The sequence below is a fragment of the Ceratotherium simum genome, chromosome 9 (genome assembly GCF_057802395.1).
Source record: "Ceratotherium simum simum isolate JZ-2026a chromosome 9, ASM5780239v1, whole genome shotgun sequence".
NCBI lineage: Eukaryota > Metazoa > Chordata > Mammalia > Perissodactyla > Rhinocerotidae > Ceratotherium > Ceratotherium simum.
The window spans coordinates 76,977,130-76,996,414 of record NC_141908.1 but is presented as its reverse complement, the minus strand read 5'-3'; the positions used below and the strand labels follow the sequence as shown (position 1 = coordinate 76,996,414).

At 46.5% G+C, this 19,285-nt stretch overlaps 1 protein-coding gene across 1 annotated transcript in view; it reads right to left on the bottom strand.

Moving 5' to 3' along the window:
- LOC101389789 (aldehyde oxidase 2) overlaps window positions 1–18,696 on the bottom strand; it is a 74,771-nt gene extending 56,075 nt beyond the window's left edge. The window contains exons 1-10 of the mRNA XM_087435571.1: window positions 18,643–18,696; window positions 16,331–16,412; window positions 14,761–14,857; window positions 13,704–13,812; window positions 12,164–12,290; window positions 9,986–10,047; window positions 7,291–7,380; window positions 5,010–5,090; window positions 3,312–3,456; window positions 2,163–2,255 (exon numbers count right to left, since the gene is read on the bottom strand). Coding sequence (XP_087291697.1) covers window positions 2,163–2,255; window positions 3,312–3,456; window positions 5,010–5,090; window positions 7,291–7,380; window positions 9,986–10,047; window positions 12,164–12,290; window positions 13,704–13,812; window positions 14,761–14,857; window positions 16,331–16,412; window positions 18,643–18,696 — 940 coding nt within the window. The remainder of the gene's footprint in view (window positions 1–2,162; window positions 2,256–3,311; window positions 3,457–5,009; window positions 5,091–7,290; window positions 7,381–9,985; window positions 10,048–12,163; window positions 12,291–13,703; window positions 13,813–14,760; window positions 14,858–16,330; window positions 16,413–18,642) is intronic.
- Window positions 18,697–19,285: the final 589 nt, after the last annotated feature.

Below are 19,285 nucleotides of genomic sequence, written 5' to 3'. Positions count from 1 at the left end.
GCCAGGCGTGACACAGCTGTCCAGAGACAATTCTATTCACTGTGCTTCTGTTCATATTTATTCCATCTTTGGTCACACACCGAGCTCATACTTCAGTGGAGTGGAGCTTTCATTTTGATTCTCGGAACACGAATTTTGTTTAGTTCTGTGCTTCTTAGAGTTCATGGGGCCGTGGGGTAAAGATGCAGCTGGTTTCTGGAGCACTAACTACTACAAGAGTATGAGAAAGAAATGCATACCGAACCACACAGGTAGGTGATACGGATTAGTTTGCAAAATTTGAACAAACATGAGCCGTCACAGAAATCTATTTCCCGGGGATGCTGGCTGGGGCAGGAGAGGGCCATCTGACTCCAGAGTACCCTTCCCCTACCAGTGTCCTTCCATCTTCTGGGCTTAGGAAGTTTGGGAATCCTGGAAACTCCCCTGGAGGCCACTAGAGGGTACTCACGCCTTAATTTTAAGAAGCCCTGAGGAAGACACGTTGTTTCCTCAGGTTTCAGAAGCTGGCTCTACTTTGCCTGCAGAGTCCAAACTGAGCAGTCCCTTCAAATAACCAATTGGACAGGCTGTGGGGTGGGCCCGGGGGATGGGGACTGGCAATAATGGAAAGGGTTCTGAGCTGGAAGTGGGAGATGTGAGGTCTGGTGACCCGACCACCAGCCGGTTTGGGGACCTTGGGCAACTCCACTTTCCTTTTGCATCTCGGCTTTCTCATCTATAAAATGAAGGATTGTGGTTACATTGAGCATTTTGAATTGTGCCCTGAAGGGCCCTCTCAGGGGCGGATATGGGGGGCTCGGTGACAGGGGGATGGTGGAAAGTGTTCCCCCTCCTTCAAACAGAGCAGCTTATTTTCATTTACTTATTTTATTTAAGATTTGCTTGAAGATAGGCTTGTGGTGCTGAAGAGAATTTTGGAAACCATGGCCTAAATGATGCCTGGGCTGAGGAATAGGGGAAGGGCTTCCCTGTCTTAACCTTCTGCTTAAACTAGTTGCCTAGCCTCCCAATCCACTCTTTTCATCGTTCCCTCTCCCTCTGCCATCACCAAGATTTCAGGTACACCTAAGCACATTCCCTCATTTTCAGAGCGGCATTCAGATGTGCTACCTGAATTGTCCTGGGGCTGAAGCTATGAAGCCGCGGTGCTGGGCAAAACCAGGAAGGGTCCGTTCCCTTGCAAGTAGGAGGGGGAGGTTGGGGAAGGGTTGGCTCGCTGGTCTGCAGCACAGTCTGAGTTTGGCTAATGATGGTTGGCAGCCAGGAGGGTGGGACTCCTGGATGGCAGTGATACAGCCAAGGCGGGTCTGCTGTCCTTTCCGACCCTCACAAACACACAGTAGCCTACCGGTCAGTCTTGCCTAAAGCCTTCAGTTTGGCCAACCTCCTTGTTGCCTAAGTTAGGGCAGTCATTGTTTCTACTGCGTCCCAAATGCCACACATTCGTTCGTTTTTCTGTTATGTCATTTGTCAGTCGTTGACTGGGCACTTACATGCAGGGTCAGTCCTTATACGCATGTCCTCATATGCTAGGAGCTCTGGGGATGAGGAAAGGGGCAAATGAGGTTTCTTTTGTCAAAGGGTTTGCTGTGTGTCTTGAAGGCAAAGTCTTGCATGTTTCCTTCCTACTTCTTGCGTGCCGCTTCATTGATGTAGCATTTGCACCGAGTGGGCTCTTAAGGATGTTGTAAGTGACTGGGGGTGCTTGCCCGGGCAGGTCTTTGTCCCTCTTTGCCCCTTGCCCCTGTCTCCGCGAGACAAGTAGCATTCAAGTGCCAGATTATATTTCTCCTACTGTCCCCCTGCAAACATCCTCCCTCCCTGGCATTGACGATTCAACCAATGGATAGCACCAGTTCTCTCTCACTGTCTTCCTGTCAAAGTGACACTGCAAATTTATTGTCTCTAGGTCACTACGGCATTTTATAGAATCCTGCAGGTCTGCAAGGTCCTGAATGATATCATCTTAGTACTTCATCTTCTGTGCAAAGTTTTGATAGTAAAGCTTCATGGTGGGGATGTACTATCACATAAGAAAAATGATGAAGAGGAAATAGGCCAGACAAGACAAATGGAGGAGGCTCCAAACTATTCGGCAAGTGTAAGTTCACTGCAGGGATGGGGTCATTGATATTTTGCTAAGAGCACCAGGAACTCACCGTCACTGGTTTTGGACACCATACTCAGCTCAGAAATCCTAGCAGGAGAGAGGAGAACTGGGTGAAAATGTCCTTGAGACTTCATTGCAGGTCCTGGAAAGTAAATATATATTTTAGACAGAGTTAGCAAAGAGAAAATGCCTTTTTTGGCATTGAAATTTTCCCATTAAAAATATTCTGATACTAATTTTAAAAATTGACAATAAACGTGAATAGATGTGAAAGCAGTGGCCATACACCCTGCCAAGTAAATTTATAGAGCATGTTCTCTCACGATACATATTTATTTATACACTCACTACACGTGTATAAAAATCGGAAATAAAATGGATGAAAGCTTCTAAAAAAACCATGTCCTTCAACAATAGAATGGACCAGCAGATCATGCCATAGTCTTGCAAGGGAATCCAGCACAGCTGCGTGTGACGATGTGGGCAAATCTTAGGTCAAGAATGTTGAATGAACAAAGCAAATTGCGGAAGAATAATACCATGTCAGTCTATTCATGAGTGAGTTCAAAAATACGCAAAACTAAATGACTTATTGCTTAGGGATGCAAATATATGCAGTAAAAGAAGAGACTGATCAACATCGTATTCAGCTAACGAGAGCCTCTGAGAGGAAGGGACGGGAAGGGGATGTGGTTTGGGAGGGGCCTTCAAAGTTCTCGGCCAAGTTCTCATTCTTAAACTGGGTGGGGTGATAACTGGGTGCGCACTGTTAGTATATCCACACGTATTTTATAAAATTCTATTATATCTACTCCCTATTTAACAAACACAAAAAAGGACAAGATAAATGACTAAAAAAGTTCTAATACTTTTGCCCCCACCTCTAGGGGTCACCCTGCACACTGCCAGAGTATATGTACATCCAACCTTGGAGACCGTTTTTCTTGTATTATAATATAATAATATTGTATTACAATTTTATATTGTTATTATAATACATACAACCATATAATTATGTCTAATTATAATTATATATTATAATGTAATAGTATATTTTTATAATATATTATTATAATCTTATTATTATAAAGGATGAGATTTTTATCCTTAGACAGTAGTTTCTGTAGACTGAGAGCAGAGGAGACAGGAAGTCCAGCTCCGTATCAGTGGTGGCCTGAGGACCGTTGTCGTCACTCACCCAGTGAGGTGTTGCCCAGGATGAGAGGGGCTTCGGGGTGCTTTACTTTCAGCTCCAGGAGATCCTTGAGGGTCCCAGGGGAGATCCAGGTCACCCTCTCTCCATGAAAGGTCAGGGTTCGTTTTTCTGGATTCTCCGCCATTCTCTAAGGGCAAATGACAAGTGTGTGTGCACACCTGTCTTCCTGGGTTATTCAAGATCCCAGGCGAAGGTATGTTCCTCTAGAGAGATTTCAAGGGGCCTGGGGTCCACTTGACCTAAAAGATACTCACTACACCCATTGGCTATGCCTGAATTTCCATAACTAGATATTTACTCCTTTAGCTTAAGACTTGTTAACATGTAGCTCTTTGGAGACAAGTGACAATATAAGCTGGCACCTGTCATTGACTCTTCAGTATCGATTAATTTAACATAATTTAGTATCATGGCTTTGAAAATCATAATTATACTAATGATCCTAAATTAATATCTTCAGCCTGGGCTTATCCTCTGAAATCCTAATGCATACATCTGAATGAGTACTTGATGTCTCCTCCCAGATGTGTAATAGGCATCTCAAATTTAACATGTCCCAAACTGAGCTCCTCATATCCCATCCCCTTCTAAGCCCTGAAAAGGACCCCCCAGGAGGAAAAATACCCTACTCCTCTGGAGATCTTCCTGGGACCTGGGATCGCTGCTCCGTCCCTTGCCCCTCTGAAGGCTATTGCCATCCCAGCCTCCAGAACATCCCAGTGCCGTCACAACGTTAACAGGAGCATAGTCCTCCTCTGTCCAGCCTCCCTGATAGCTCTCATTTCACACAGAGTAAAAGCCCTAAGGCTGGCATGGCCCCCCCAACCCCAAGGCTTTCTGACCTCCCGTTCTCGCACTGTTCGGACCTTTGCACTTGCTGTGCCCACTGCCTGGATTGTTCTTCCTCCACGTATCTCTGTGGCTGGCTCCCGCACCTCCTTCAGGACTTTCTTCAGATGTTACCTTCTCGGAGAAGTCTTCTCTGGCCAGGATGTTTAAAATTGCAACTCCTGCATCCCCTCCCCCTTCTCTGTTTTATTTTTTTCTTCTTCTCACTTGCTAACACACTATATATCTCTTATCTCTTATCTTCTTATCATCTGTCTCTCCCAGAAGATTACAAACCCCTCCAGGGCAAGTCTTTTTAGTTTTGTTCCCTGCTGTATGTTCAGTACCTGGAACAGTGCCTGGCACATTGCTGAATGAATAAATATTTGTTGAATGAGGGAATGAACACATCAGAACCCCTTCAGAAATAGGTATTTTATAGAATGGGCTCACTGAATGGCCTAGAAGAAAGACAGAGATGCTGACAGAGGGGAGGGTGAGGAATGGGGGCCCTGGAAGTGCTCCTTGGCGTCAACATAGTGGACTGGCTGGAAAGACCAAGGCAGGAGCTGAGCAGAGCTGCGTCGCTGGGGACAGGCAACAGGAACACACTCTAGACGACAATGATGAGAGTAATGATGATGTTGTTTAAAACATAGCCTGAGCTGAGGCCTGGGCATGTGTCTAGGGCCTGACACGGGGCTTGGTGGGCTGGGCAGGGACAGGCGTCTTGAGCTGATCAAACATTTCCACAATTTGACAATTTCACAGGAAGGAAAGGGTGGTTTTAGAAAACTGATTTTATAACCAGTGACATTTAAACAAGCACATAAAACACCCCACTCATCTTACCAAGAGTTCTGGGGGAAATATGAGCTCCTGGGTAGGGTCCAAGGGCTGGAACTCCTCTTTCGCAAATAGCTCCATGCAAATCTTTATAAAGGACAGAAGAAGATGGCTCTGTCAGCCCAGCTCAACTGGAAACAGCATCATAACTCTTTAATTAGGCAAAATGAACACAGTAATAACTCTCCTACTCTCTTTGTGCAGGGAAATAGTTCAAACCAAATGGTTTTAAATAAGAATTTTCTGTACGAAAATACTGATTTGCCACTAATATGATACTAAAGAAAAGAGTATTCTGTGAAATACTTCAAACAGTATCTTGTGAAACACCAAGACAGTCTATGAAAAACTATCAGAGGTCAAATAAGTTTGGAAAATCCTCTCCACTGTGTCCCAACCACCATCCTCTCATCTGTCGTCAGGATTCAAAATGCTAAAAGCTCTGGTAAGTCCTGCAGTTTAAGTAAAAATGACTCTAAACACACATACCCATGTGTCAACACACACACATGCCCCACTAACTCGAATAACAATAGTTATCATTTATGGAGGGCTTACATTCCAAGTGTTTTTATATGTGTTAATTTATTTAATCCTCACAACAATTGTACAAAGAAAGTAAATTTTTATCTTCATTTTACTGATTAGGAAACTAAAGCACAGTGAAAAGTTACCAACACTGTACTTCTGCCTGAATCAAAGATGTTTTAGCTTTGGAGACATCTGTTTTATTTCCAGAACACACTCCTGAAGAGTAAGGAGAATGGGGAGAGCTGTGGGATGCAGGACTAGGTCTGTGTCACAGAGCAGAGTGCGGGGGGATGTCGGGGCAGACAGATCTGTTCATTCTCAGCTCCGCCACGACATTGACCCTTCCCATGAGAAAGAACTCAACCTTTCTAAAGGTTAACTGGAAATAATGCCTATTTTGAAGGGTGATTGTCACAATTAGGTGAAATGGCCTGACATTTGCCCACCCCCTCTGTGTCTCTCTGAGGTCTTCCCAGTTTCCAGAATGAAAATTTGCAATTGTTCCTATATAGTTTCTTGGCAGGACCCCAGACTGAGCATCACAGGCCAATATCTGAATGATTAGTTTTTGTGTTGGAATTAGACGTATAGGCAGTACCTAGGAGCAATAATGTGGTGTTTCTCTAAAACCTAGAAATAAGATTGTATCTGAGAATTAAAATGTAAAACAAACATAATGAATCAGAGCTGAGGAATTAAAAGTTCCCCTGAACAGGTGCCAGGCCGAGACTTAACAGTTACCCAATGGAAGATACTAACACAGCATAAAGAGAAGGGAGAGTCTGGGGCAGATGCCTGCCGGCCAGCGGGTCTTCCCTGGTGAGAGAGAGGAGTCTTCTGTGACGTGACTCTCAAGATGACCCAACTGCTCTGTATCCACACTCGCCAAGCAACCTTCTCATTATACTGTGGCCTCGTATGTGTGTTTTCTTATGGGGAAAGGACATGTGGCTCAGGGATCATAAGATCCACTTTATGACTGTGTTTCTCTTTATAAATGAATATTGTGGCATATTCCAGTTTAAATATCATGTTCTTCTGAGTTCGGTTAGAGTGAGTCAGGTGGTCCCCAGAGCACAATCATTGCCCATAAGGTGACAGTGGGAGGCCAAGAATGGGAACAAGGTAGGTCTGATGGATAGAAACAGATACAGGAGGGAGATGATGGGCTCAGTGTCATTTAAGGCTGGATCTTTTCTCTCGGATTCCCTTGTCTACAGGGAGCCGACTCTATTTTATCCTGTATTCCAACTTCTCTAAGTAATTCTTTTAAGAACTTGGCAGTGGGTCTCTTTTGGAAACAAGTATCTCTGAGAGAGCAAAGCGGGGGACTGGGATGTTTCAGGCTGGACTTCCCAGCTGCGGGGCCGTGAACTCCCCACGTGCCTTTGGGTCGGCTCTCAGCCTTCCTGAGGCTGCAATGCCCTCTCTCTACAAAGGAGGAGACACGGTGACAGAGCAGGACCAGGCTATTTCCCCCTGAGCATGGGACTCATCCTAGTTGGGGAGGTCTTTTGTCTCCTGTCTGAGCGGATTTTCTGTTGTTCAGCCTCCCAGAGCACGAAGGGGCGAGTCAGAGCGCAGGCTGTGCGTCCCCGCTTTACCCGGCTCCTGGTGAGAAGTGCTGTGTCCACGCAGGCACTCTAGACTTTTGTAAGGAAAGTGGAGAATGACCACCCAAACCAACCAGCGCAGCTTCCGCACCAGGCCAGCCCTCCGCAACACCCTCGGGGGGAGGATGACACAAAGGACTCACGTCACTTTGCCTGCCCAGCGAGGAGGCGTCATTTTCTCCCTGATCCAAGCAGCATGTTCCTCTTCCTTTCTGTTGACAGCCACTTGACTCCTAGGAAGGTGAAATGCTTTGAGATGAAAAACTTTTAAATAGATAACTGGGTGTGTGCCTCAAAAAGTTTGGCAATTTAAATGAGACTCCAGGCGGTTTTAGCCGCTTGTGGTGGTTTCTACTGGAACAGAGATGATCACAAGGTCTTGCTTCTTTTGCTTTATTTTTTTCCAAAAATAAAATGATATATATAGAATATATAAAATGATATATAATATATACAAAAATATAAACTATAATATATAATGTAAGGCAATAATATAGAATATAGAGAAGCACAAATGAAATAAACTATCATGACCCTGTTCCGCTGATAATATTTGTACAAAATATATATTTGTGCTATATTTATAGTACATTATACTTTTTATTTTGCCTTTTTATTTATTTGCTATTGTTTTGTTCGTTTATTTGCGTATTTTAAAATTTCTATTGTGAGTCTTTTTCCGTATCATTAAAACGTCTTTAAAATATAACTTTGCTGATTGTGTCAAGTTCATCTTTTGGCTATTTCATAATATATTTGTAAAATTTGCTATTGATGTATTATTAGGTTTTCCCCTACATTTTATAACTATAAATAACATAATGAACATTTCTGTTCATTACATGTACAGTTTTGTGTACATCTCTGAATTTTTTCTTAGATACATTCCTAGTGGTAGAACTAATTGAGAAGATGCTTCTTAGGGCAATAACAGATTATTCATTCTCTAGCATATATAAGATTCAACAACACTGAATGTTATCATTTATATAAGGACCTTAAAAAAAGAAAGAGAAAAAGAAAAGAAAAAAGAAAATTGAAAAAAAAGAAAACGGTTTTGATAACCAAATCTCCCAGACTTTTGGGATCTGCATGGGCCTGAACGGATAATCAATGGATTTTAAAGCAGGTGTCCATTGCCAGCTTTTTCGTTTCCCATTTCCTCCACACTTACCTCTTGTATCTTCTTCCTCAAATTATTTCTCCTAAGTATCTAGCAAAATACTCTTCTAGATACCCCACTTCTCTGTCTCTGCCCAAATCTTCTCAATTCTGTCCAAGAAGCAAAACCAACTGGGCCAGGTGAGTAGCACTTCTTCTCTTCTCCGACACTCTGAGAGCTTCCACGGTGGGCCGTGAGTCAATGACAACAGAAAAGCCGGTCTTCTCCCTGCCTGGTGGATACGAGCCTTGGGGGCTCACTCCCTTCACCCACTAAAGAACTGGGGACTGCTGGCTATAAGGTGGGTCTCCGACCACATTTTTGCCTTTATTCCCAGGGTCTGTGACTAGAAAGATGATAACATCCACATTCCAGAAGGAGAGAGGCTTCCTTTAACTTCCTTTATTTGTATTTCACAAGTGCTTTTCCATTTACACCAGCAATCTGATGGGTTTAGAAGCTGAACATTTTCTTTCTCAGCTCGTCACCTTTGGCTCCCCCGTGTGGCCGTGGAAGTCTGGGACACGCGTACACCAGCCTGTCTCTGGGGAGTGGGACCCTCCTGCAGGTCCACTTCCAGGTCCACCTCTACTATTTGTGGAGCTAGGGCAAGAGTGCAAACGGAGGCCCCCTGCCGCCCTTCTCTTCCCACTCTGGCTCTGTCTGTACTGCGAGGGGCCTCAAGCACCATGTGACCCCAGCCTGAAAGTCTCGGCTCTTCCATTCCCTCCAAAAACTGCCAGTCCTTGGCCACCCTTTGCCCTAGGGGTGGACACGCTGGCAGTCATGATCTGCCTTAGGAAGGTGGACTCAGGAAGAGGCTTGGGTCAGGCCTGAGAATGGGGTCAAGACCATACCAGGAGCACGATCTAGAAAAGAGGTAAGGGCTCCAGGTGAACTAGTCACCTTGGCCCTGCAGCCTCCTGAGAATGACTGGAGGAGGACCAGCAAGGGGCCCTCTAAAATGTGGAGTCCCCCTTGCTTGGGTCTAAGAGCCCTACTGCCCACATCCATCCTGCCCTCAGCAGAGGGTGCGGTCAGATGAGCCGGTCGGGTCTCCTGTGAAACGCTCTTCATTTCCTCAACAGCATCCTCAGTAACAGTAGTAACTGTTTGTCCAGTTCTTATTAAGCGCCAAGCAATACTCCACTACATGCTTTGCCCGTGATTTCTCATCTGCTCTTGGCAGCAGCCCAGTGAGGTATCCCCATCTTGTAGAGGAAACTCCCTGTGCTCTTGTATTTGGGATGAATTTTGGATTCCACTCTGCATGCTCCGCCTTTTTACCTTCTCGCACTTTCCCCACTGGTCTGGAGTCTTGGAACACACCTCGTTTCCTCAAAGCAAACTCCACCCTGTGCGTGTCTCCTTGGGTTTGCCGGAGCCCTCCTACCTGTTCTGTCTGATGCCTCGCTTAGCAAGTCAGGAAGACGTCTGGACGGCTGGTTAGGCCACGACTTCCCTGCGTGCTGTGATGCGGAACACCAGAGGAGGTGTCGCGTTCACCCTGTCCTCAACGAACAGCTAGACCTCCCGTGAGTCGGTTGGAGCTAACTCACTTGATCCCTCTTATGGTCTGTTTAGATGGCCTAAAACAGTCAACTCCTGTATTCCCAGCCTTGGCCAGCCGTCACTGGCTCTTGCTCTGTAGGGTGTCCCCATGGTCACCTACTTACCGCGCAGAAGGTCTGTCCACTCGCGAGAATTGGCCGATACCCAGTGCAGCGGCAAAGGTTACCTAACCAGAGAAGAAGCATGGTTATCAGTGGGCTGTATTTTTACTGGTTTCTTTTGCAAGTTAAAACAGACCCAGGCGGATTTTTTTTTTTTTGAGAGTATTTAAATATCTGCCAGACTGTTCAGTGCTTTTTTTCTCTTCTTTGAATGTTGTGGGGTGGGGGTGGGGGTGGGGGTGGGGGGGCCGGCCGCCCTGTGGCGTAGCAGTTAAGTGCGCGGGCTCTGCTGCTGGAGGCCTGGGTTCGGATCCCTGGTGTGCACAGATGCACCGCTTGTCAGGCCATGCTGTGGCGGCCTCCCACATAAAGTGGAGGAAGATGGGCACAGATGTTAGCCCAGGGCCAGGCTTCCTCAGCAAAAAGAGGAGGATCGCATGGATGTTAGCTCAGAGGGACCCAATCTTCCTCACACAGACACACACAGAAGAATATTATCCTTCCCACCACCTCAACTCCAAGTTTTATTCTCTGTCCTAAAGAAGATGATGGTCTTTCTGGTGAGCTCACTTGCATCCATCTTTTAATTTATTCATTCATTCATTGTGTATCTATTGACAACACCTACATTCCAGACACTATGTAACCTATGGGGATCCTAAGACAAGAAACTGTAGGTCATTTCTCAGGCACCATAGGAGCGAACGATCTGCCTTGGACCATTTGTTAGAAGTGCTCCTCAGTGGATTTTAGGTCACTGCATCAGAATTTCCTGGGGATATTTTTTTTAAAATGTAGATCCCTGGCCCCTTCTCCAATTCTCCTGAATCAGAACACCCAGCGGTGGGCCCAGGAATCTGCATTTAAGAGGTCTGCAGGTAATCCTGTTGCACTGTAGTTTGAGAACCCTAGGTTTCCAAGGATGAAGGTGTGTGTGGGGGGTGGAGGAGGGTCGGTGTGGAATAGAGTTCATCCGGGGAGGCTTCATAAGGAAGCCCAGGCTTGAAGGATGAACAATCAATGGGTTGGTGGAAAGCGGGGAAGGGATATTTGGGGTTCACAGAGCAGCACTAGCAAAGGTGCAGAAGTGGAATCATGCAGAGCAGTTGAGGGTTGACAGGAGACTGGCCAGAGGAGTCATGGAGCAGAGGGGGAAGCATGAGGTAGCGAGGCCAGTAGTTGGACTTCTCCGAGTGCCTGGTGAGGAAGGGTGGGCTTGGCCACGCTCGATGCGGGTGGGAGCTGTTGATGTTTATTGATCCTGCAAAAGGGATATGTCTATGAATTCCTCTTCAGCAACTTAACTCAAGAGAATTGAAGAAGGGCCTCAGATCTGCATTTTCAACAAATATCCCATTAAGTTACTAAATACCCCACCCTGTAGTAACCCATTGCAAAATTTAAAGGATCCTTTCAATATGTGAAGTGCTCTGTTATGGGTTAAATTGTGTCCCCTCAAAAGATTTGTTGAGATCCTAACTTCTGTATCCTGTGAGTATGACCTTATTTGGAAATAGGGTCTCTGCGGATGTGCTCAAGTTAAACTGAGGTCACAATGGATTGGGTGGGCCCTAACCCAGTGACTGGTGTCCTTAGAGGAAGAGGGCAATTTGGACACAGACACACAGAGGAGAGGCCATGAGAAGATGGAGGCAGAGATGGGAGTGATGAATCTATAAGTCAAGGAATGCCAGGAGACTGTCAACCCCCAGAAGCTCGGAAGAGGCAAGGAAGAATCCTCTAGAGCTTTCTGAGGGAGCATGGCCATGCTGACACCTTGATTTCAGACTTCTAGTGTCCAGAACCGTGAAAGAATAAATTCCTGTTGTTTTAACCCACCCGGTTTGTGGTACTTTGTTACAACAGCCCTAACGAAGGCCACCAAATAAGTCGCTGTGTAGAGAAGTGGGGTGTCAAGATGGGGGTGTGGTCCAGGTGCAGTGTGTTCTGTGCAGTCCGCTCCAGCAAGTGCTCTGATAAGTGGGGTACAGCCTGACATCCTTCTCTGCTCCCGGGTGAACTGTAGCTACTTAGAAGCAACCGAGGGGGCCTTGAGTGGGGCTGGGATGACGCTGTGGGTTGGAGGAGACTGAGGTCCGCACTTTCAAAGGTCCACACTTCCAAAGGTCCACACTTCCCACTTGGCTGCGGGTGGGTGGGTTTTCTCTGTGTCAGACCTACCTCCCAGGGCTTCCATGAGCTGCTCCTCTGAGGGGTGCGGGTGGTTCCTGAGCAGCGTGTACATGGACATCACCATCCCCGGGGTGCAGAACCCGCACTGGGTGCCATGGCTCTTGGCAATCCTCTCCTGGAAGGACACGTGCAGTCACAGGCCCTGCCTTCCTGCTGCCTCCATCTCTCACCAGGGCCCACATGCTGTGCCTCCCTTGTCACAGCAGAACCCAGCCCTGAGAAGCACTCCGCCCGTTGCTTAGAGATGGCCAGTGCCCCCTTTCCTGTGCTGTCCCTGGAGGAGGTGACCCAGAAGCCCTATTCTATCGCTACAATCAATTCTCAAGCTCGAATGCCCAGATCCTTCTAATTGGGAATTAGCAGTGTGTACCCTCCATTCCCAGTGTGAGAAGAATTCTCCAGAAATCAGTAATTATAAGGAAAGTATGTGTAAGTTTCAAAAACAGGTTTCTGGAACACCTGTACATTTTAGTTCTGGCCATGGGGCTACCTCTTTTTGATTAACTTGGAGACTATTTACTGTTGACCTTTACTTTCTTCTTTAAATTCATTTGTGTTGGCTCAAAAGGAGCTCTAGTTTCAAAGGTCCAAGATTTTGGTCTGTGTCCTAGATCCTTGCTATTTAAAGTATAGTCCCCGGACCAGCAGTGCGGGTTCTGCCTGGGAGCTTGTAGGAAGTGCAGAATCTCAGACCTCTGCTCCAAACCTCCTGACTCAGAATCTGCGTGTGTAACAAGCTCCCAGCTGATTCTCGGCACACTGAAGTTTGGGAAGCCCTGCTCTAGATTTCAGAATACAACCCTAGGATTCAGTTTCATCGACCTTGCTGTGAATGTCCTCTCTGACCTCCTCAGAGACTCTAGTAAACGCTGATGGGTCCTTTGTCTTTGCTGACCTTCCTGGAATTGATTCTCATATAGGTAAACCCAGAGACTCTCTGGGCTCCTTCTGCTTGGAAGGACTCGCAGGGTTGGTGGATCTGGGCCTATGATGCTCCGAACCTTGTGACAATGACAGAGGAGTTGATGTCTTTTCTGCCAATGCAGGTCACAGTCCTCTTAAAACCAGCCTCTGTGTTCCAGCTTCAAGTTAAGATTTGGAGAAACAATTGTCCTCGTGCTCTGGTACAGTCACTCTCAATTCTGATTTTACTCCCCAGACCTCCATGCCACAGAGAATAACCCTGAATTTTACCCTGTTAGCCTCAGAGACATTTTATTCTATGCATAACATCCCTTGTACAACATTTATTCCACAGCATAGTCCAATAGGCATTAATCAATGTTTTGAAAATCCTGCTTATCATTCAAGTAGAAAAAGTAAGAAAAAAGATGATTGTCTAATAAAATGTGGATGGATTTCCAGCTTTCTTTTAAATCACTTAACAGATATTATTATTGCCGTGATCAATACGCATCCAAAACTTCTACTTACCTGACCACCACCTAGGAGCCCAGGCAGTACAGTCAGCGCAGCATTGGTTAAAGAGATACAGTCAAGAAGTCAGAAAATTAGGATGTGCTCTTACCTGCACGGGGTGAAGCCTGGTTTTGATGCTTCCAACACCTTCTACAGTGGTGACGGCAGCTCCATACAGAGAGCAGATGGGCACCAGGCACGCGGTGACGGAAGAGTGTCTTTGTATGAGAAGCACAAGGAGAAACAAGAGCAGTGACACCGTTCAGCCTCATGGGCAGCAGGAAACCCCCCAAGTCTCTCATTCAGCCTAGGGGATGGGGAGCTGGAGGGGTTACAGGGAGGAGCAATTTAGAGTCCTCTCTGCTGACTGTATCATCTGTCAGAATTGGAGATCCTTAGGGTGACTGTGGGCATTCTGAACTTCAGAAAAACTCTCCAAGCCCAGAACAGACCCACCTGGGTCTGGACTCAGTGGGAATAGACTCCTGTCACCAGGAGTGAGGCTGGACCTCAGCTAGTGTTCATTAGGACATTGATCCCATAATAGGCCAAAGGCACATCTCTGTCTTTTACCCACATTTGAGAATTTTTTTGCTTGTTAATTTTAAGCTGTCTGTATAAGGTTACTCAGCAGTGTTGGGTGGCCTGTGTTCCGAGGCCATTTCTTGATTTCTTGGGCCAGTGGATTTGGGAGCAGCCCAAGTCCTGGAATCTGGCCCTTAATTAAAGGATGGAATCATGGCCCAGGTCTCTGCAGAGCCCAACAGTAGAAGAGGCATTAGCTTCAGAGCCAGAAAATGTGGGGTCAAGTCCTGGTTCTACAGTTTACTGGTTGTATGACCTTGAACAAGTCACTTCATCTCTTTGAGCCTCAGTTTTCTCATCTGTAAAATGAATGGTTGGCCTAATTGGGGTTTCTTAACCTGAGATGCACAGATGGCCTTTGGGAGGTCCACGATCTCCCTGAAACTGTGTACAAAATATAATTAGTTTATGTATTTTCTGAGTAGAGGGCTCATAGCTTTTATCAGATTTTCAGAGAGCTCTAAGATCTAGAGAGGGTGAGAATCACAAGACTGGAAGGTCCTTAGAGATCTTCAGCTGTGAGATGAGAATACAAGCCTGGCAAAGAAACAAAGCCCTCCTCTGGCTTCTGGGCAGGATACCTTATCTTCCCAGACACGGGGTCATGCTTAGACACCATCACGGTGCAGGCCCCACAGCCTCCTCTTCCGCAGGCGTACTTGGTTCCCGTGAGGCGTACTGGAAGGGGGTGGTCAAGGAAAAGATTCCAAGGTGGACATGTCACCTCCATTATGGCTGCCTCCCTGGGGTGTTGCTAGCTAGGAAGGTCTTCTTTGGGGGGTGAGGTGCAGATCTGAGAAGTCAGTCGCCTGCCTCCAGGTCTCAGTAAAGTCCACTCCATACCTTATTAGCTGTGTGACACTGGAGGTATTAACCTCTCCCTGCCTGTTTTCTCACTTGCAAAGAGGGAAAAGTAATCTACTTGATCTTCACAGGTTTACATAAGCATCTTGTAGGATAATGGATGAAAAAGCCATTTGAAAGATCCTATTTCCATCACAGATGTTCTTCTGGGTTCCAATCATGTGATTGGAAGAACTGATTTTTAGCAGTCTTGTTAGTTTTGCCCAGTGACTAGTATTACATTTGAAAGCAAGCGAGTGAGCCTTTGGAGAAAACACCCATCCTTATTACCACATCCCACCTTGAATGCCCCTGGGCTCCTGCTCCTGTATGTGTAATTGTCCAGGTCCAATCCCAGATCTAAGCTGAGCCTCCATCCCTTCTCTTTCGTCATGCTTCTCCCTGTGTGGTCCATTTCCACGCAGATTACGGGACTGGGTGTAGTTCACTAGAACGGCTAAGACAACTTCGGAGTCACTGACTTTTTTATTTGAAAGCCATGGGCTTGTTCATCTAAATTAAGTCATAACTCAAATGCTTCTCAGAGAGGTTATGTCAACGGGTGGGGTGGGCTGGGTGTAACTGGAACACTCATGCCCCATTTTAGATAGAGGACTATCCCTCTATCTGCTCAGCTCCAAGAAGTCTGCTCCCACGCAGGAATGACTATCTTCTCATTTTTCATGAGAAGTTGAAAAATCTCAGTTTCTAAAAATATGAGATTTCCTAATTTTCAAATATTGATGACTAATTAAAAACCATGTGGGCTTTTAAACAAAACTTGTCTAGGGGCTGATTTCATCAATTTGTAATTTTTTCTCATTATTTTTTTTTTTGGCTTTTCTGAGAGATCCATTAGATTTACCAATTACAATATGTGTGCAGTTATGAAGATCTAAATTTCAGAATATAAAATGGTGTAAGAAAACAGATGTAGGGAAAGGCAGTCTTTTCCTGTGACACAGGCTCTCCCAGAGGGTAGAGAGTTTGGGTTCCCTCCAGGGCAGGGTACATGAGACACAAATATCCATTACACAACTGCCTGCTGGGGACCTGGGGCCCTTACGGGAATAATTGGTGCTGAAGTAAAGAGCTTAGCTTCTATTTCACTGCTATTAAATCAAGATATAAGAAACTCTGGGGAAACTTCATCCTCTCCAAATAGCCCAAGTAACTTAAGACCCTTAAAACCATTGCCAAAAGCAAACAGAGAGAGCGAGGGCCGAGGGGCTGACTATTTGGGGACGGGGAGGTTTGACCAGTTCTCCTGATCACAGCTGGCCTAAGTTTCAAGGCAAACATAGACACAAGAAGACATGATCAAAAGGGTCCAGTTCTTTCGCAGGAAGGTCAGCAGAGTGACTTCTGGGTCTGCATTCCTTTCTAGCACCTGCATTGGAAACAGAAAGGAGATTATCATGGGGATTGAATCAGTGACCCGGTGGAATGTCTGTTGTGTCTGGATTTAGGTATTGGGGTATAATATTAGGCCGGATTTCATCTGGCCCGTTTTTTGTGCTCTGAGGGTAAACAACTTTTGCACACGTTTACAGAACAGGAGACTCACCCAGCAAGTGTGGCAACATTGGTCTTATCCATTGTTAGATCTGGGAACCGCTGCTGTGTAAAGAGGCCCCGGGGAGCTGGGTTCTTCACGTTTGTTCTTCTCTCTATTTTTGTGGAATCTTCCAACCCAGTCTTTTGTACTCTTGAAATATTTCAAACTGGGGAGGCACCTGGATGCTGTGTGTGCGAGTGCACGTGTGCGTGTGTGTGTGTGTATGTGTAATGAATGTCTTGGAGGGAAGAAAATTGGGTAGGAAGAATTTCTGTTCTGGCACCTCTGATTCACCACTAGTGGGGAGTATGTTTGATGACATCAGGGATCTGAAGTGTTGGTGGCGGTGGGGGAGCGGTGGGGAGAGTTGCTGTCACCCTGGAGAGGCCCCAAAGTGTGCCAGTCCCCTCACTGGCAGAGTGGCTGCTGGTGAGCCTCGTTGCCCCAGCTCAGGACCCAGGGATGCTCTGGTGCAACATGGACGTTCCTCCCTCCCTCATCTTGAAAAGGGGGGATTTAGCACCCAAAGCCATGGAGGGACCTTCTTTGGTGCTTCTTTCTCGTTTGCTTTTTTTGGGATATTTCCTTTGACTGTGTTTTGGGGTGTCCTGAAAATACCTTCAGCCATTCTGTTGTATCCGAGGGAAGGAAGATACAGTGGATATTCATGTTAGGTTTTTCCTTTCTTCCCAGAGGAAAAACATGAACTTGTATAGACCCAAAGAATAAAAAAGTGCAGGAAGATGCTTCCAAGTTGAGAAATTAAAATCCAACTATTTTCTGGATCTCTAGGGGGCTCCAATCAATGAAAGAAGCCCTCCTCTGCCTGCCCTTACTCACACCTCAGTTCCTGTAGAAGCATTTATTGAGAATGTAGTTGGATAGCTGACTCCCACTCCTACCACACACACCTACATTTCCTCTAACCCTTGACTTATTCTCTATTCTGGCTGCAGCCACCTCATTCTGGGCTCATGACTCAGAAGGGATGTGGAACAGAAAATAGAGGAAGGAGCCTCCAGAGCCTGGGCCAGTGGGATCAGCAAGGGACTCCACTTATGAGTGATCATTTTGGAAGAAGGTATGGTGGTTGTTGGCTGTGGAGACTGGATGCGGGAGAGAGAGTTAGAAGTGAAATGACGAGAACACAGAGGTTCTATATTCTATCTCATTTCTTGGGCCCAGCCTTGGGGTGTGGGTGGACACGACCAAATCTCAGTAAGTCCCGGGTTTGGGGGATTGGAGGGCGGAGGGGCCCTGGAGGAGAGGTGGCAAGACCCCAGAGAAGCCATGTGCCTTGGGAGCCACAGAATGGTTTCCCTGAGAGACAGAGAGAGACGCACGAGAGGAGTGGGCCTGACGAGGGCACTGAGGGTTAACCAGTGGCCTGCGTGGATTGATGGTGAGGCCTGGTGGGAGGATGCCAGGAAAAGAGACAATGGATGAGCCCCCTCTTCTTGTCATACATGTTCCCCCTGGAACTTAGGGGCAACCCAGGGGAAGAGGGGGACTGGAAATGGACTGCAGTTACATTTCAACCAATTCTGTATAATGGAGACTCAACAGAAAAATTAAGCTGATGAATAGAAAAATAAAGAAAGCTCCATTTCTTGTCCTCTTGAGTTTGAGGATCAAGTAACGTTACTAGATAAAGTGCTTCCCATGTATCAGGTCCAGTGCTCAGTGCTTTATAAGCCCTGAGGGGGTTCCTAATCAATGAAAGAAGGGTCTCTCTTTTCATCTTTACAAAAACCACAGGAAGTGGACTCTAAAGAGGGGTGCTCTGAGAGTCAGGGAGTTGAAGTAACTTGCATAAGGTTATAGCGTAAATGCAGAGCCAGGTTGGAACCCAGACTGTCTGACACCAGGCACGTGCGTTTGACCCCAAAGCTTTACCGCCTCCCCACATTCCCAGAGGCTGAGCTCTGGCTGAGGGGGAACAGGCCAAATTTGTATGGGTTCTATTCCCTGGCTTCTAGTCCCTGACTGGAGGGGGCTCAACCCAAATGGGCCACAAGCGCTCCCCTCGAGGGTGTGGTCTATGGTGTCACTCAGCACTTACCTTCCTCCCGTTTACGAAGAAAATCAACTCATCAGATCTCGACGGGCAAGGCATTGCACCTGTAAAGAAGTTTCACCTTACAACTCTAGGTGGCAATACTCCTTGGCACCAGCCACAGAAATGAGCAGAAAGGATTTAGATCCAAGCAACTGAAATCCCTCCCTTCGTAGAAGCCGGCAGGGCAGCATGGAGCCCCAGAGAGCAGAGCAGGGGGTGGAGACTTCCTTGCTCCCTGGCCTTTTAAGTCTAGGGCACCTGTGTGGCCCAGCCTCTTATCTCGTGTCTCACTCTGCCTCCCACCAATCCTGGCTTCAAAGTTTGCTCCATATACAGCCCACATCTCTTCTTGCTTTTTCTGAGGTTGACAGGCTTCAGAGTGAAAACCATAAACAACAATCTAAGCTTCAACCCACTCTGCACAATGACTCAGCCCCAGGAATGTATCCTGGATGGATTCTGTTCTTCTTAGAAAGAGCTAGAAGTGGGCTTTCTGAGACCACCCACTTTTCCAACTTTTTCATTATTTTTAGCTGCAGAAATGGGAAATCATACAGACAAGCCCAGTCTGTGTCTAGTTAACGTGGAGGTGGGGTGTTGCATCTACCCAGCCCCTCTATACCCGTCATACTTCCTCTCCAGCCAC